Source organism: Stegodyphus dumicola, chromosome X2 (genome assembly GCF_044657685.1).
Source record: "Stegodyphus dumicola isolate Sdum_Otavi_A_Nest chromosome X2, ASM4465768v1".
NCBI lineage: Eukaryota > Metazoa > Arthropoda > Arachnida > Araneae > Eresidae > Stegodyphus > Stegodyphus dumicola.
In genome coordinates this window covers 20,407,854-20,425,065 of record NC_140781.1, presented here as the reverse complement: position 1 = coordinate 20,425,065, position 17,212 = coordinate 20,407,854, and the positions used below count along the sequence as shown (strand labels likewise).

Genomic DNA, 17,212 nt, shown 5'->3' with positions numbered 1-17,212 from the left:
TTTAAAATATACTGATATCACATAAAAGGTTACCTGTATGCATTTGTACTGGCTTTTCCTATACCAAACTCACACATCCGATTTGTAAAATTTGGTGCGAAACTTACGGAGAAATTCACAAATTTATGTAGGCGCTTTTTTTTTTTTTTTTTTTTTTTTTTTTTAAGTTTGTGCCAAGAATAGTTCACTTGGCGAACTTCTTAATATATGGCAACCTATTTTCCTTTCCCATGAGCGGGGAAAAAAGTCACAATCGTTCCTTTTTTTCAAATAATGTTCTTCATATTATATTTTTAATTATAATTGTTATTATTTTAAGTAATTTTTCATTTTCGAATTTCATTTTAATTGTTTAAGTTGCATGGCTTCTTTCGAAAAACAGTTTTAAAAATTTCTAGTTACCCAGTCGAACGGCGTAGTTTAAATAAGAGGTGCATCATTTATTTTTTTCAAATAGTTTTCTTTATAATTTATTTTTGTCATAGTTATTATTTTAGGTAATTTTTAAAATTTTAGACTTGATTGTTTGTGTCGCATTGTCTCTTCAGATAATTGTTTTAATTTTTTTTATTTATTCATTCGAATTGAGCATTTTAAATATATTTACAATTATAAATTTTCCAGAATTTGATTTTCTTTATTTGAAATGCGATTCTTTCGGAAGAATACTTTGTGTACCAGACTACAGTGCATCTGAAAACTGAATATATTAAAAGAGAAAATACAGTAAAGCACAGTTAACACGCCTTTCAATGTTCCGTTCAGAAAAGATATATAAATGAGAAAGATGTATAACCGACATTTTAACTTAGGATGACTTACATATATTGTTTTAAATAGCTTTAAACATTGTGCCCATTGCTTTACACAATTTTATCATCCTACATTTAGATTCTTAAAATGTTATTCCTATTTTAGTCAAATAATTTATTTTTGAAATCGCAAAAATCAAATATCGTAAGATTAAAAAAGTTTCAAATTTAAAAAAAAATACTAAATTTTATGCAAAAATTTATTTTTTTCTTCTTAATGACTTGCTCTTTTTCTTCAGGCATTCTGCAAGTATATTAAAAAAAATCCAATTTTTCGAAACATCTTGGTATTTCTGGCATTCATTTTAAATAACGTTCTTGCCTTCCATTTCATAAAGGTCCACAAACGGCTCAACGATAAAGTCGCTGAACACTGGTAGTTCGCTCCTGGTTTCGAATCCCGGCGAACGAGCTGGTTGCATGGGCGTTTTCGTGGTTTTTCTCATTTTAACGTGTATGCCAGCTGGTTGCTCTTTAGAAAGTTCTTCACGAAGGCATACCTCCTTTTAAGCAGATAGTAACTTAATAATCCAATTCAATCCATTTAATCAGTATTTAACCAGAGCCTTTATCAGTGTTTAGACGCTAAGCATTTTGAAGGCATGAGATGAAAGGAAAGACTAGTTTCATCAAGTTTTGGTTTGGTTTGGTTTTTATTAGATTACGGCAAAGCACTCGAGGGCTATCTGCCATAAGGGAGGGATGCCTTCGTGGAGGACGTTTTAAGGGAAACTTGCTCGTATACACGTTACACACTAGTTTCATCAAGAGGGAAAACGTCTTTAGGTGACATTCACATACATAACTGGATAAATTCCTGAATATTCAAACAATTCGTATAAGAAATCATGGGATTCTCCGTTTATGATGATATGATGTTCTATTAACGTAATTTAAATTTATACAAACATATAGTCGAAAACCAGTCGCTCTTCACTTTAATCTGCAATGATATCGTTTTTGTCTTTTCGGTTAGCACAAGCTCTGTTGATGGTATTTGCTGGTGTACGCGTCCAAGTGTTTTCTCTTTGAACACCCAAATTCCTTGAAGTATGCTGAAAGTATATTCAAAAGCATCCAACTTTTCGAAACACCTTGGTATTTCTAACAACCAAATTCCCCTTCAAATTTTTGCTTACTTTTCTCACTAATTTTCTTCTTTCCTTCTACATTTATTTTCAGTGCTTACCACAAGAAAATTTTGTTACATTTCCATACATTTTGCATTCTTGTCAATTTTTTTAAAATATCAATTCATTTCAGTTGAAGACAGCTTTTCATTTTCTATGCATTTTAACTATAAATAAAGTTTAAAGCAAAGTCCAAAGGATAAATATTTTAATTAAAAGAGTTTTTTTCTAAATGGCAAAGAAATAAAACAGTCCAGCAGTGTTTATTCTGTACCACTGAGTAACCCGATTATTATATCGGCTACAAACAATCTAAATTATATTAAAGATCATGTTTTTTATACAATCTATAAGACGAGAGAAAATTAGCTACTTAAAACGTTCTTTCGAAGAGGATTAATGTAAAGATTTATACTTATATATATAATTTTTAAACCTGGGACATTACCAAAACTGTCAACGTCCTGTTTGCTTAGACAATTCAATTTAAATGCAGTCAAAGTAAAGTAGCAGACGATAACACAGCGAAGGCAAAAATTTACTCTTAGAAATATTAAAAAAAAGGAAGAAAGAAGTTTAAAATTTTAATAATATCTATATTTAAAAAAAATCTTTTCATATAGTATTAATAAATATTTATTACGCATCACTGAGGGAAAAATCTCCATATAATTAATTCTCCGTAAAAATTTATTTGAAAATTTAAGGTTAAAAATAGCTGTGGCAATTCACTGTAACAAAAATCCATAAACCACATTTGGCGTTATTATCGCTCGAAAAAAATATGCCAAATTTCAATACACGAAAATATGTAAATTCGTGTATATTTTAGAGAATTTTGAATAAAAAAGTCCAATTTTTTGCAGGTATGCTTAGAACTACACCTACTTTAAGATGATGGTAAAAATTTTATAGGTTATAAATCAAATTTTTTTCGAAAAATTTGTAAAAATTATTTTAAAATAGAAATTTTAAAAATAAAACACAAAAAATGGCTGAATTTTATTTGGATTGAACCTAAATTTCGAAATGTTAAAGGAAAAATCAAAAATGTTTAATAAAAAAAGAGATTAATAAATATATGCCAAATTTAATTAACATTGAGGAACTAAAATTTTGAGAGCTAATTTTTTAAAAACTACTCGTACGATTTTTACAAAACTTGGCAATCTGGCATAATGAGTCGTAGAATCGTAATATGTAAAAAAATTGGTATGTTATTTCAGAAAAACTCCTATTTTGTGTCAAAATATTTATGTTAGAATAGTACTCTATAATATATTCTAAATAGTGCTATAATATATCCTGAGGCGTGCTTTCGAGACATGAAAAATGCAATTTGAATTTTGTCAATAGCCCCAGTAGAAAGGGAGATATAGAACTGTCCCCCTTTTTTTCGCAGTTTACATGTAGAAATCTGACTTTTTATGCATGTTTTGTTATTTCTAAATCTATCATTTCGATATCCGGTGTATACCGAGTACCTGTAAATTTCAAATTTATTAGTCCAAAGAGGGTTTGTCCTTGAAGGACTATTGTTTTCGTTTTGCGATTTTGCGTTGGTTACTATAAATGTCCGTTTCACTTTTCAAACTGTTGCCACCAAATGTTAGAGTCTTGCATTATATTTGAAGAAATTAAATATTGAAAAATCTGCATAAATGTATGTATATTTGTCGCATTGTGATAAAACAACGGTACATAGAGCCATCGTATTTTGAATGACGTAATCCTCCTACGAATATGGGCATGTGGAAGACCAAATTTGAAATTTGGAATTTGTTTTATTATCGATTTACTTTGTAAAACTTTAACGAATTTTTGATTAATAAACTCAATGATTTCAAAGCGAGCAATGGCAACGTTGTACCGAAAAAACATTTTTATCTCCAACGCGAGTCTCTGTATTGGGAATTCTAAAGATATGCTCATTTTAAAACTATTTTGCGATATTGCCGTTGAACTGGATTTTATCGTTTAAGGGCGAATATGTGATATTTAATAAATAAATTTAACAAAATGTTACTAAAACGCCCCTTTGGACATAATTTAAAATCTGAAACATTTCAGATTTTTGGTTTTTGTTTGCTTTGTTTAAAAAATGTGCGTTATATGCCGGAATACACGATACATGGAATTTTAAGCATGGTACTCATCGCAAAATTAACATAATTATGTTTTCACGTACATCTAAACCATTGTCATTCACAAGTTACTAAATACTATAAATGTTGCCATTTACTAATTAATTAAATTCTAAATGTTACAGAGGAGACGAAGTGAATACTACAGAATTAAGATTTGAGGTTGTTGTTAAAGAAGGTGACAAAGAATTTACTGCTGAAATCAGTTTTTAGAAAATGACACTTATTTATTTTAAATCCTCTTCAATTATTTAATTCCATTAATTAATCCCTGCGATTCTGAAGCAAAATGCAATCTACGAACTAGTATGGCATGTAACTGCATACATTTCGCTTCTAATTACAACTCATAAAAATACCGTATTTGACGGCATATAAAGACACACCCTTATTTAGACGGCCACACACAAGGAAAAAAGTTTCAATAGCGTGGTTTCTTTTAGTTCTCACGTTTCGTAAAAGCCAAATAAACAATTATTGAATGCAATTGCCTTCACGTATAAGACTGTGTCCTTCACGTATAAGACGCAGGTAACGTTTTTGAGACCAAATTTAGGAAAAAAAGTGCGTCTTATATGCCGTCAAATACGGTAAGTGATGTACAAAAGAATTGCCGAAAAGCAGAAATAAGGGTGAACAAAACCCGGAATAAATAATTCTTCGCGTATGGTGCCATTTACTTGAGTTTCCTTATTCCTAGCTTGGATTGCGCACGATAAAGGTTTCGTGTTTAATTTTATTTCGTTTTAATTCACTAACCTTCACATTTTCTGGTGATTAAATTATACAATAGTGCTTTCAAGATTCGAAACTGAACTGGAAGTTGTTCTAACTTTTCAATTTGTTTACGTTTATTGTTAAGACTAATTATTTACAACTTTGATCTATGTCGTAACGCTAGGCTTATTATGCTTAACGCTTGAAGATGAGTAGCTTAGAGGAATGTCCGAATATGCTAAATTATTAAATATTAAAAGAATTAGTTGCCGCTCATACACAACTAGATCCATAAGGAATTTAAACAGTTTAGATAGCAACCTTTTACTGCACACTTTGCGAAACTTTGGATACAGAGGGTTATCAAGAAAAATAATTAAAATTTTTTAATCAGTTGAAGGCAAAATGAGATTCACGATTTTCTGTCTGGTAAAGATTATTCATTCGATATTATAAAATGCGAAAAATGTACGGATATTGCTAGACGTTCTATTCAAACAGCAATCATTAATTAACAATTTCAATAATAAAGTGCTTGGAAATACGGGTAAAAGTATAGCTTAGGGTACCTCTTGGCGATTTTTGGCGGTACATGGATACCGATTTTGTGCAATGCTTTGACTTGTTATTTTGGCTTGTGTAGCGGCGATTTTTGGCGCAAAAATCGCCGCTTCGCAAAGCCAAAAATAACAAGACAAACAATTGCACAAGTCGGTATCTATGTATACACCGACTTATTTTCACTTAAAACCCGAATTGCACAAAAATGGCATTGCGCACTCCTTTGACTTTATCCATGTACATGTCGACCTATTTTCACTTAAAAAGAAAATCTCAGAATTGCACAAACTTGCATTGCGCACTCTCTTTACTTTGTCCATGTACACATCAATATATTTTTCACTTAAAAAGTCAAAGGAGTACTAAAGTCTATAATATAGGCAAACAAAAAAAATACATAATCTCAATAAAATACATTTTAAACCAAACAATAAAATAACATAAAAAAGGAAAAACATGTTATACATTTAAGCACTACCAAAAGCAAATATTCACTTACCATGATTTTCGAATTCGCTTCGTACACCCAGAGCCACGTAAAAAATCAAAATATCAATCATACTCAAATGACTTTTTTCAAACCAGGTAGTCTTTCTGATCGAACGCTTCACATATTGACCATCTGAGCCTTTCTTCCTACAAACCCATTCAGATCCATCTAAAGGGTTTTAACACACACCACAAAAACGCTTACAAAACATCCCATGATTCAAAATTTCCCAGAATCATGCACCCGATTACGTCACAATAGGGTTTCCATAACATTCAAATACTCAGGCTACCATAAATGAAACAACAACTTGGCGATAAATCAAACAACAACTTCGCCATAATACAAGGGGTACCTTAAAGTCTTCTCTACCCGAAATACGCGTTCTACAATTATAGTGTAAATATCTTCTTGTTTAACACTTTGAGCGCCACGTCAGCCAGCTGTAGCTGAGGCCGCGTCAGCCATCTGCGGCTGACAGTAGACTTCCGATTTAGGCCACGTCGACCGCCGCTGGCTGACAACGTCTAACATGATATATAACTATAAAATTTACTCTATTTTATGGAATTACAGAAAATTTATTTAAAATTTACTTAATTTTTATTCATTATAGGACTAATGGATTTAGGCCACGTCGACCGCCGCTGGCTGACAACGTCTAACATGATATATAACTATAAAACTTACTCTTATTTTATGGAATTACAGAAAATTTATTTAAAATTTACTTAATTCTGATTCATTATAGGACTAATGGATTTCATTGAAACGCGGTAAACATAAAAACGGTTCTCCATTACAGCTATTACAAAATGTGACAGCTCTCTTAAGTCTTTTTTTCTAGCCATTACTCTACCAGCTTCTGTTGCATTATCATAACATAATTTACAATATTTCCGTATTTCAGAGGCTTTTCCCGGTTTTCTTTGGAGTTTATGTAGTCGGTTTTTAGATATTCTTGCATTTCTGTTCGATGGAATGTCTTCTTTTTCACAATTTGTAAGGGATAGCGCTAATTCTTTCCGAAATTCAGTAATGCTAATTTTCTGCTTCGTAATATATTTGTATAGAATGTAACTATTCACAAAACAGACTTGGCGCGTAACGTGTTGAATAAATGCCTGTAGGAATCACGTTCCGAACGTAAACTATTTTCTGCTGCGATAAGTATCACTGGCCCTACAATACCAGCGCTTTTAAGCGGCGCGCGTGGCCTGAACGGGATTGCCTAAGAATACTCGTGGCGCTCAACGTGTTAAATAAAATGAACTGGCAGGAAAAAATTAGAACCTCTAAAGGGATAAGGAAACTGGCAAATGTTCGTGGATCAATTGATATTTGTTAGAGACTAGAATTCGCATTGATGAATATGTGTTTTTGTTTAATTTCTTATATGATGAACAGAATTACGTAATTAGTACATCCACTGACAAACAGGAAAAAAGTAAAAAAACATGTTTCTGAACAGAGATAAAAATCGGTATACAGACTTACTTAGATTTGTCTTGAAACTTTAAATTTATACGAAGCCAGAAACTCTGCACAAGAAATATGTTGTTGCGTGCGTATGGGTTCGTAAGCAATTTAATGCCCAAGTCCGATAAAATCTTAAAATTTATTCTTATCGAAAGAAATGTAACAAAATGCTATAATTTTCCTCAGAAATATTCGTACAAGTACGCAATATCACGCAATAAAATCAGCAGTTATACTCCAAACTACTTAAAACTTTAAAATAAAACGCAATGCACAGAAAACGCTAATCCGAACTCACGCTAAACTCGAAACAATTACGGCAGCTAACTGAATAACTCGCAAAACAGTGACTAAGCAACTGAGCTGAGATGTTCAATCTCTGGCTTTTTATAGCTTTCGATCGGTCGCGCGAGATCTTGCTTGTAAATTCTGCTTTTCGAGATTTCTGGAAAGTAAAAAGAGTGGAATTACGGTAACAGCTAGCATAGTGTTCAATTACATTTATTTAATTTAAATATAAATTACCGAAATAAACTTTTACCTTGGTGTTAAATGCACGTACTCCTGTACTTTTACTTTTCTGTCATAGCTTTCTTTTAAAATTCGTCTCGCGCTGCATTGCACGGGGAAACAAAATAATTTTAATTATAATTCTACTAAGATTAGCCATTTAATACAAAATTCGTAACAATATAGAGAGCAATAGGCAACAGATACGTTCAAACTCTGCGATCATTATATCAGCATATTGATAATCAAGGTGCAATTTTTATTTCTAAGATTCTTCGAGTGTTTCTTGCTGGAATATATACGCTTTGGATTATCTCTAGTAAACGAAAGAAAGGTTTCTGGGAATATTGTGAAATTAAGGAAGTTTTTGTATTAGGAAGTAAAGGACTCATTTATTTTGTAGAAATTAGAAAGCCTTTTTCAGAGGATGAAACAAAAAAAAATCAGTTATGCATTTGCCGAAATTCTAACCTTGGATTTTCCACTTGCTAGACAGAGATGGTAACCACTTATATCACGACAGAATGCGCGGTGTCAGAAGATAATTCCTTACATTTTCCCCAACTTAAAAGGGGGGCATGGCAGAAAGCCCGACACTAAGGCAGCCAAATTCAAGTAATGACGAGTTGTCGTCCATCACATTTTAGTTCGGGATCCACTGTTAAAAACCGTTAGGCTTTCTCGGACCTTGGAAATATGAAAAATCAGCGGTACTTTCACTTGCTCATGGACGTGCTAACCACTTGCGTCACGATACAAGCACAAGGTAAAATGGTAATTCCACACAGCTGCACGTAAAATTAGAGGTTAAGGGCACAGGGAAAGGTGATAGTTCCGTACAACTGCACTCAAAATTGGAGGCTAAAGTAAACTTAAATCCGAATGCTGCTGTCCTTCATATTAAGACAAAAAGAACAGCAGAAACAGTCTTTTAGCAAAAACCCTTTGATCCCTAGCAAGTAATCACCGGGATTAAAATAATAATGTAATGCTTGCAGTGAAACAACGTACTGTAAAGTCCAAAACTGTGAACCCTCTTTTTTATGAATAGACTGGAAACCCAACGCAAAACAAAGGGTGGTACAAAATCACTGAGCATATTTCATGTTAGAAAGAAAAAAAATGAGGTGCGGACAAGTTTATTGTTTTCTTGGAAAGACAATTTAAAACAGTTTTACACAACAAAATTTTAAACATTAAATAACTTTCACATGAGGTCTATTTGTGGCACACAATTCAAAGGTGAAATACGCTCAATAATTTTGGACCACCCTGTTTTATTTACTCGGAAATATTAAAGCATTTTTCCCGGAACGTAAAAATAAAGCATCGTATATCTTTGGTTACCTCAGTTAGAGCACAAAATCTGGACTACTAGAGGTTCCTTATTCGAATTTAACTGTTCTTTAAACGCAAATATCTAGGTTATAGGATCGTCAAGGAAATATAAATTAACTCGTTTTATTTTACATAGCGTAAATCATTCGAGTGTCGTACTCTCGATTTGTTTGACTGCTTACAATACAAATGATTTCATGTACTAGTCTTAAAGCTGATGCCTTTGAATCAAACTCAGTATTATTCGTGGAAACGTTGTGTTTAAAATATCCAGTGATGAAACATTTGGAGCGGTAACTGATATTCCTGTTATAATACTTCGGACTGAGAATACATCATCGCTACGTCCTACTGTGCCAGTGGACATTGAGAATATTATACATGAAAGAAATGTCACTTTATATTTAGTCTACGGCACAGCGTAATTACCTAAGTTCTTACTGATGTCGATCGTCACTAAAAAATGGTACGCGTAAAGTCTTCCGCAAGACTTTCTGTGCATCGCTTCTATCTGAATTAGAGTGGATACTCAGAAAATGAATAGTTCTAAAGAAAATGAATAGTTATAGTTTGTAGTCCTAGCATACTTTTTTTGTAAATCCTATATTCATTGAAACATACTTAGTTTTCCGATGATCAAATATGATGTTTCTGAGATTCGGATACAATGGGATACACACACCATCAAGGAAGAAAACTTGAAAAACGTAACGTTAAAAATATTAGAAGAATTGAATACTTCTCATAAGATTGATGTTGGGTGTAGAGAGATGTTCACGCTAAAATCAACATATTAAACTAATTTCGGATAATAAACTTACGTTATACACGCATTCAGTATTTGAAAAAAAATCCAACTTTATAAACTCGGTGATTATAGTCATTTTTATCACGAATGTACGTAATTATCAAGAACATGTGCAATTTATGTAAATTATCGAGACTCTAAAGAGTATACTTTAACAGCTTCTCATTTCGATAAATGCTCCTTTATGGATAATTTTATTGCTAATAAGTATTCAAAAGAAACTCTTACATTATTTGAACAACTATTTACCATTACTGCTCGCATAAATTTCCAGTGACAAAATGGGCTTCTAAATATTTAGTTATCAAGAATTGTCGGACGCAAAATAATTTTCTAGCGAAAATAATAATCAGGTATTAGGTATACAACAGGATACAATTCGAGACGAAATTTCTTGCGATTTCTCGTGATAAGTGATACACATATTTTACAAAATGATAAATCAAATAAGAAGAAAATTCTTTTGCGTATTATTTCAAGTTTCTATGACTTCCGATTAGTTTAAAATGAAAGATCCCAAACCCAAGTTACACGGTTTCAAGAAATTTACTGGGATGAATTGTAGAGACATCAGGTATTTTTTGGAATCAGGCAAGATGAAAAATTAGCAACGCCTTTGCCGGGAATCGAACCACGGGACTCTGGAATACCAGCCCAGCGTGCAGAACCACACTACGCCACGAAGGCGGAAGAAATACCTTCTAGAATTATTACCTTCTGATTTAGAATCTAAGTTACAACAAGAAATTCATTGCAATGACTTATTTCCTCTGATTTAGGCTCTAAATTACAATAGTGCATAATCGATTTTATAGAATTTCTTCTCTTCGCGTACCTGATTTGGTCGAAATTACTTTTACCTACTATCATCAAATAAACAGATAGGACTTTTCATAAAATAAATAAATCAATACAATTTTTGCCGAGTTTGAGAAAAAGCAGACGGAATTGTGATATACTTTCGATAAGAGGAATAAAACTCGCTTAGTATGCAGTAGTTCCAGATTAGCTCCCAAAAAAAGATCGTGCTTCCTAGTCCTGAGCTTTAAACTGCGCTTATGGGAGCCGAAAAAGTGCGATATTTTAGTGCAGAAATAAATTGTAATCACTCAGCAATATTTTAAAGTGAATTTACTAGCACAGTTAGTCCAGTGGTATTATACCTGTACGATCAATGGTGAATTTCTGGTAACCTGCCCACTTCTACCTGACAGTCTGAGTTGGATTCAGCATGATTCAAATAAAGTATGTATGTATGTGTGATTATGGCAAAGACTCGAGGGATAGCTTCCTAAAGGAAAGGGATGCCTTCGTGAAGGACTTTCTTAGGGAAACTGACTCGTATACACGTTACACATGAGGAAACCCCGAAAACGCCCATGCAGCCAGCCCGTTCGCGGGATTCGAACCTCGGACCGAACTACCAGTGTTCAGCGACTTTACCGCTCGGCCGCTGATGGACTCTGATTCAAATAAAGAGAAAACTTTACAACAGAGTACCAGAAATTTGGGATTACATAATACAATAGTGATATTGTCTTGAAGACTGTAAGCCTGATCTCTCAAGAAGCATTCTGAATTCAACTCAGGCTAAATTGGATTCAGCATGATTCAAATAAAGGGAAAACTTTGCAACCAAGTACCAGAAATTTGAGATAACCTAATACAATGGTGATGTCCTGAAGATGGCAAGCCTGATCTCTCAAGAAGCATTTCACTTGCGGAATTTGGTTCACTATATACTTTGATGGTATACCGCCTACCTTTGCCGCCAGAAACAATAAGTGGTTTGTGGTTCCACGTATAACCCAATACTATACCTAAAGATGTTTCAGTCGAAGCTCTTAAACAGGCAACACAGGGACCATTATAAATACTATTTATTTTCCCATTATAAATACTATATCACAATACAACTCTCACATAAAATGTAATGCATTACAGCTGGGATCATTCACTTGATTGCAAAGGGCAAGGTGAGCACACAATTGCGCAGTGACTTGTTGGCAAAGAAATTTCAGCAGTACGAACTTAACGAATTCATGTCATACAGTTCGAATCTTTTCCCTTGTATTGGATAACATCTCCTAAAAACGCTCAAATTTCCAATGATAACCCCTTCATGGAAAATGATGTAATTCACTTAGAAAGTCACTTACACCGTACCTCATTCCTTGCCTCAGAAAATCGTCTAGTAGTCCTTCAAGATACGAAATGTTTTAAAAAATTGCTCGTTCATCATACGCATGATCGCCTTAATTTCATAGTATACATTTTTTATTAATATTGATTTTAAAAATAGAAATCTAATTGTGGGGACACCTCACTTCTTCCACAATTCAACAATTTTATGCTGATTATAACTTAAAAATCGTTCAACCCAGAAATGGTGGTAAGACTGATGGAAACGAATGAGAGATTCAGTTAAGAGGTACTTACATAAAACATAAGGACAAGCTCTAGCAGAGAAAGCATGATTTCTGTTCTAGAGAAATTGAAGCCGCCGTAAATAGCAGACCACTTGCTCATGAAAAAGGGCAGGATATCAGCGAAATTTTGACTCCATCGGCTCTTTCTTAGAGGATGCAAGTTAACTGCGATCCTAACAGGAAAACACCCTGAATATTTTTAATCTCACATTGTATTTGGAAACAACATCGCACAAGGGCTATTTTTCTAAGGGAAAGATGCGCCTTCATGGGGGACTTGGCTAATCTTTGGAATATGGTAATAGATAGTTTGGCGACATTTTGGTAAGGCGATAAAGGTTACTAGCTAGGACTTTAGCAATAATCTGAGAAGTACATAGTTCGAATCACAGACTATTTTGTCTCAGAGAAATGAGAGATCATGAGACATGTAATGCGACATTTTCCGGAAAATTCCGATCGTGATTTTAGCTAATAAGCCCTTAGAAACAATTTCGCTGCTAAAGTGCAGAATCGCCCACTTATTTGTTTGGCGCTTTTTACAAGAGTAAGAAGAATTGGAATTTTGTCATTTTCTTTGACTTTTTAAGGGAAAATAGGTCGATGTGTACATGTATAAAGTCAAGAGTGTGCGCAATGCCATTTTTGTGCAATTCTGGGATTTTTTTTAAGTGAAAATAGGTCGACGTGTACATGGATAACGCGTATGTGCAATTCTTAAAAACGCGGCAAGCAATGGGCGATTCTGCCCTTTGTCCCAATTTCGCACCTAATCTTCGTCATGATTAAGCACTTTTGTTCCATAAAAGTTCTAGTATAAGCGTAATTCGGCTAGCAGATTGTTGGAAAAAATTTTGAGTAAGAAAAAAAAAAACATGGTCTTTACTTCATGAAAACAAAATGACGTCCAGAAAAAAAACTAGCAGGTTGCTGTAGCAGGGTTGGTCGCCAAAATATCGCCAAGTTACCATAATCCGAAGATTCACCGAGGACTTCCTAAGGAAAACCAGCTCGTATTCACGTTACAGGTGGAGAGAACTCCGAAAACTAACCATGCAGCCAACCCGTTCACCTGGGTTCGCCAAGAACAGCAAACAGCATTCAGGCGTCTTTAACTGCTCAGCTACTGGTAGAGCGGATCGCTCGAGGAATAAAACTAATTGTCCTTTTTGAGGTTCAGAAGAGTGGGAGAAAGAGAAATAAGACTGCCCAATCCCAGAACAAATCACCTTTCATAAAAGGCTATACTGGAAACACCCACCTATTTTTATATTATTATTTTTCGCTTTGATTAGGTATAACAAAGAATTCGTAATTCATTTTGTTTCACTTTACTACGATAACCTCCACAAAGGGACAGGAAAAACGTATTGGTGGTTGAATGCAGAAATAAATAAAACATATGCCTATTTTGTGATTCATCGTGTTCCTGTAGAAATACGCGAAAGAATACAGGAAGAAATATGAGAAAATGAGTAAAACGTTCGCTTCAGTTTTCCTACTATTCTCAGCTCCAATATTATTTATTCATTTAATTATTTCAGTATTACGGGAAGTATTTTCATGATTCGGAACACCATAAACCAAGTGGTTTATAACCAAAGATAGCCTGTAATAGCCTATATTTAATCTACAAGATTATTCCCTGCAACCTGAAAACACTTAAGATGCTATCGCAGATATTGTACTCGTCGCCACATAATTTAGCGACAGGACAAATTTCCTTTGCTAGCTAATCAAGGTAACCGGAAATACGCACTTAGTAATGCCAGGATTGTAACAGAAATGAAATTCAATTAATATTTTTCCCTTAATTTTTTACAGATAATTACAATATAATTTACAAAATAAATTACATAAAATTTTTCATTTTTGTTTAGAACATAACTTAATATAGTATATCAATGGGCTCTTTATGATGAATTTTTTACTTCGAACCTAATAGATGCATCACGAGTAAACCCAGACACAGGCAGCTGATAAAATCAATTGCGTATGTCAAAAATTAGTTTAATTTATGTGGCGGAAAATAAAAATTGCTTTATCAGCGTCTAAATAAAATTTCAGTGTTCGTTCAAGATGTTTCTTTATTTCACTGATGACCTTGAAAAAGCACCACAGCAGTACGGGCATAAAATGTAAACGGCTTTAATAGTAACATATCAGATAATAGAGGCGAAAGGCCACTGTCATAATTAATGAACTACCGAAACTGACACTTCAGATTTTTTTTATAAAGAAACAAAAAATCGGTTCCGTGGTATTACTTGAATGATGGAAATTCCGCTTAACCTTTCAGTCAACGAGGTTACTTTTCTTCAACAACCTAAGCACTAAAATGTAACTCACAAACACAAATCAAAACTTACTCATATAGCAAAAATTTTAAATACATAAAATACCAAGTAACCAGCAGAAGATCAACAAGGGGGGAAACTGCTTACAGCTTTTGTAAATGGCATCACTATCTCCTAGAGTTTCTAATCCCAATTATCTACGGTGCCATATGAAACTCGTGGTTTGTCGGTGCTTTCAAACGAAGAAAAAATTACTCGAACAAATATTAAAATATCTAGAATAGTCAGTTGAAATGTTCTATAATTCATAAATTGATAAAATACATTCGTACATTCAAGGAATAATTTTTAGTTTACATACGTTCTAGGCTCGAAAATAGTATTTTCTAATCTTCATAATTATTTTTCCACAGCCATACTGCTCGTGAATTTAAAAATACATTCTGTTTCTGTTGGTGAAAATTTTGCAAACCGATAAAACTGTAGTTCTCTGAGATCTTTCAGCTTATTTGACATTGCTTATTTGAAAATTTTTAATCGTTTGATTTCATAAAGGGGGCCTTGGTAGTTTTCTTCTCTAAACCATACATTTTGGACTCACCGGGTAATTTTATCTGCATTTTCTTCTCATTTGTTTAAATTTATCCCTTAATTTCTTTAATCATGTTGCCTGAAGAAAACAAGGGTGAGAAGCTCAGAATTAATATCAAAGCTTTAATTAAAGCTCAACTACTAGCAAAATTTAAATAAAATGTTCAATATTAAATCAAAAGAAAGAGTTTTATTATAAATTCAGTGTTACTCTTGATTTAAGCTCACTTTGCATATTTACTTTCAGGGAGAAACATCTAAATGAACTTCAAGAACGACTAAAAGCTCGTGAAGAACACGCAAGAAACGTTAGGAAAAGGAAACAGATGTTAGCAAACAGGTTTAATTACATAATGCCTGTATAAAATGTTAAATAAAGGAATAATGTTTGTAAAAAATAATAATAATTAATGAAATGTGTGTAATTAAAAACTTGATTTTTTATATAAAGTGTACTTAATTAAAAATCTCTCCTCAAAATAATCGTTATGAAGAATTGATGAATGAGATTTAAATTAACTCCATACTGTGCCGCTGAGGAAATACTAAATAGGAGTTATATTAAAATAAAGAATGGAAATCAAAACATTGACTATTTATGCAAAAAAATGTTCAGTATGCTGCCTTTGCTCTTCTTACAATGGAATGCAAATTAATACCTGGAAAGCAAAATTAAACAAATCAAATGCCATCTTCCAGGCAGAACTATTGGCAACTCGAGAGGCAATTAAATTTGCAAAAATGTTCTCTACAACTAGTATAATAATATCTGGCAGTGCTTCGAGTCGTCAAGCTATAGTAGGGCAAAGCCGCTCTCCATTAGTGAGAGATATTCAATATCTGTTAACGCACTTTCCAACAGGTGCAAAACCAAAAATATATTGGACATATGGCCCATGGCGCCTCTGTTGGCAATGAGATCGCTGATCAGCTAGTACGAGAGGCTGCAAGCAGTATTTTTAACATCAATTAATTCCTTGCCTAATCCAATTTCACATTTAAATCTCCTTGAGAAAAAGATCTTATTAACAACACACTCGAAATATTTATGGTCATAAGAAAGTCACTGGAAGAATATTTACCTTCTTAGACATCCCCTCACGTAAATTAGTTTCTGCAAATAGTGCGGTAACTTACCTTCTGACAGCTCATGGAACATTTGTGGCCTAATTATTTTGTTTTGGGCTACATAACACAGACAGTTGCATTTGTGGCTTACCAAGTAGATTAGAGCACTACTTGTTTTCAGAGTCAAATAACAAATGATCTACATTTTTGGCCTTATACAACAAACAACGTTCGTGAATGGTTTCAGCAGATTCTCAGGAATAAATCTCTTCGCCAGAAGATTTACACTCTAATGAACTATCTTATTATTAACAGCGGCAATCTCAAAGTAGTATAAGTCTAGTTATAATTTTAGCTATCAATGTTATTAATATAAAAGCCTCTAAATAAACAGAAAGAGCTGAGTCTTTCAGACGGAAAAGCTGTTCCTGCTGTGACTTCCTGTCCTCCGTTTTAAGGCTAAATAATCAAAGTACATAAGACGAAAACTGATTGAAAATGACCAAATAACATAAGGCGAAATGACCAAATTACATACTCGCCGACAGAACCCATTATATTTCTCTTGAGAAACTCTTATAGATAAATGAATCTTGATTTTAGATTCATTAAGCTTGCGATGTATTCGTTAACAACAACATTCTTTAGGCATTTTGAAAGCAAAAAATCAGAAATTTTCATGACCGGAGACAGCACTGGTCATTTTATTTGAAAAACGCAGTTAATTTTCATTTTCCAAACAAATGCGATGCAACTGCTTTAGTTAGTTGCTAAATGTCCCGAAGTGCGATACTGCATAAAAGTGTAAACTCTTGAGGCAGACACTCTTAAAATGCTG

The 17,212-nt window shown here is 33.4% G+C and overlaps 1 protein-coding gene across 2 annotated transcripts in view; it reads left to right on the top strand.

Moving 5' to 3' along the window:
* The window catches only part of LOC118195886 (uncharacterized), a 59,957-nt gene extending 44,201 nt beyond the window's left edge, over positions 1 to 15,756 (top strand). For both annotated transcript variants that reach the window (XM_085809947.1, XM_035367226.2), the window contains exon 7: positions 15,554 to 15,756. In XM_085809947.1, the coding sequence (XP_085666073.1) occupies positions 15,554 to 15,567 (14 nt within the window). In that variant the 3' untranslated portion in view covers positions 15,568 to 15,756. The remainder of the gene's footprint in view (positions 1 to 15,553) is intronic.
* The last annotated feature ends 1,456 nt before the right edge of the window (positions 15,757 to 17,212 follow it).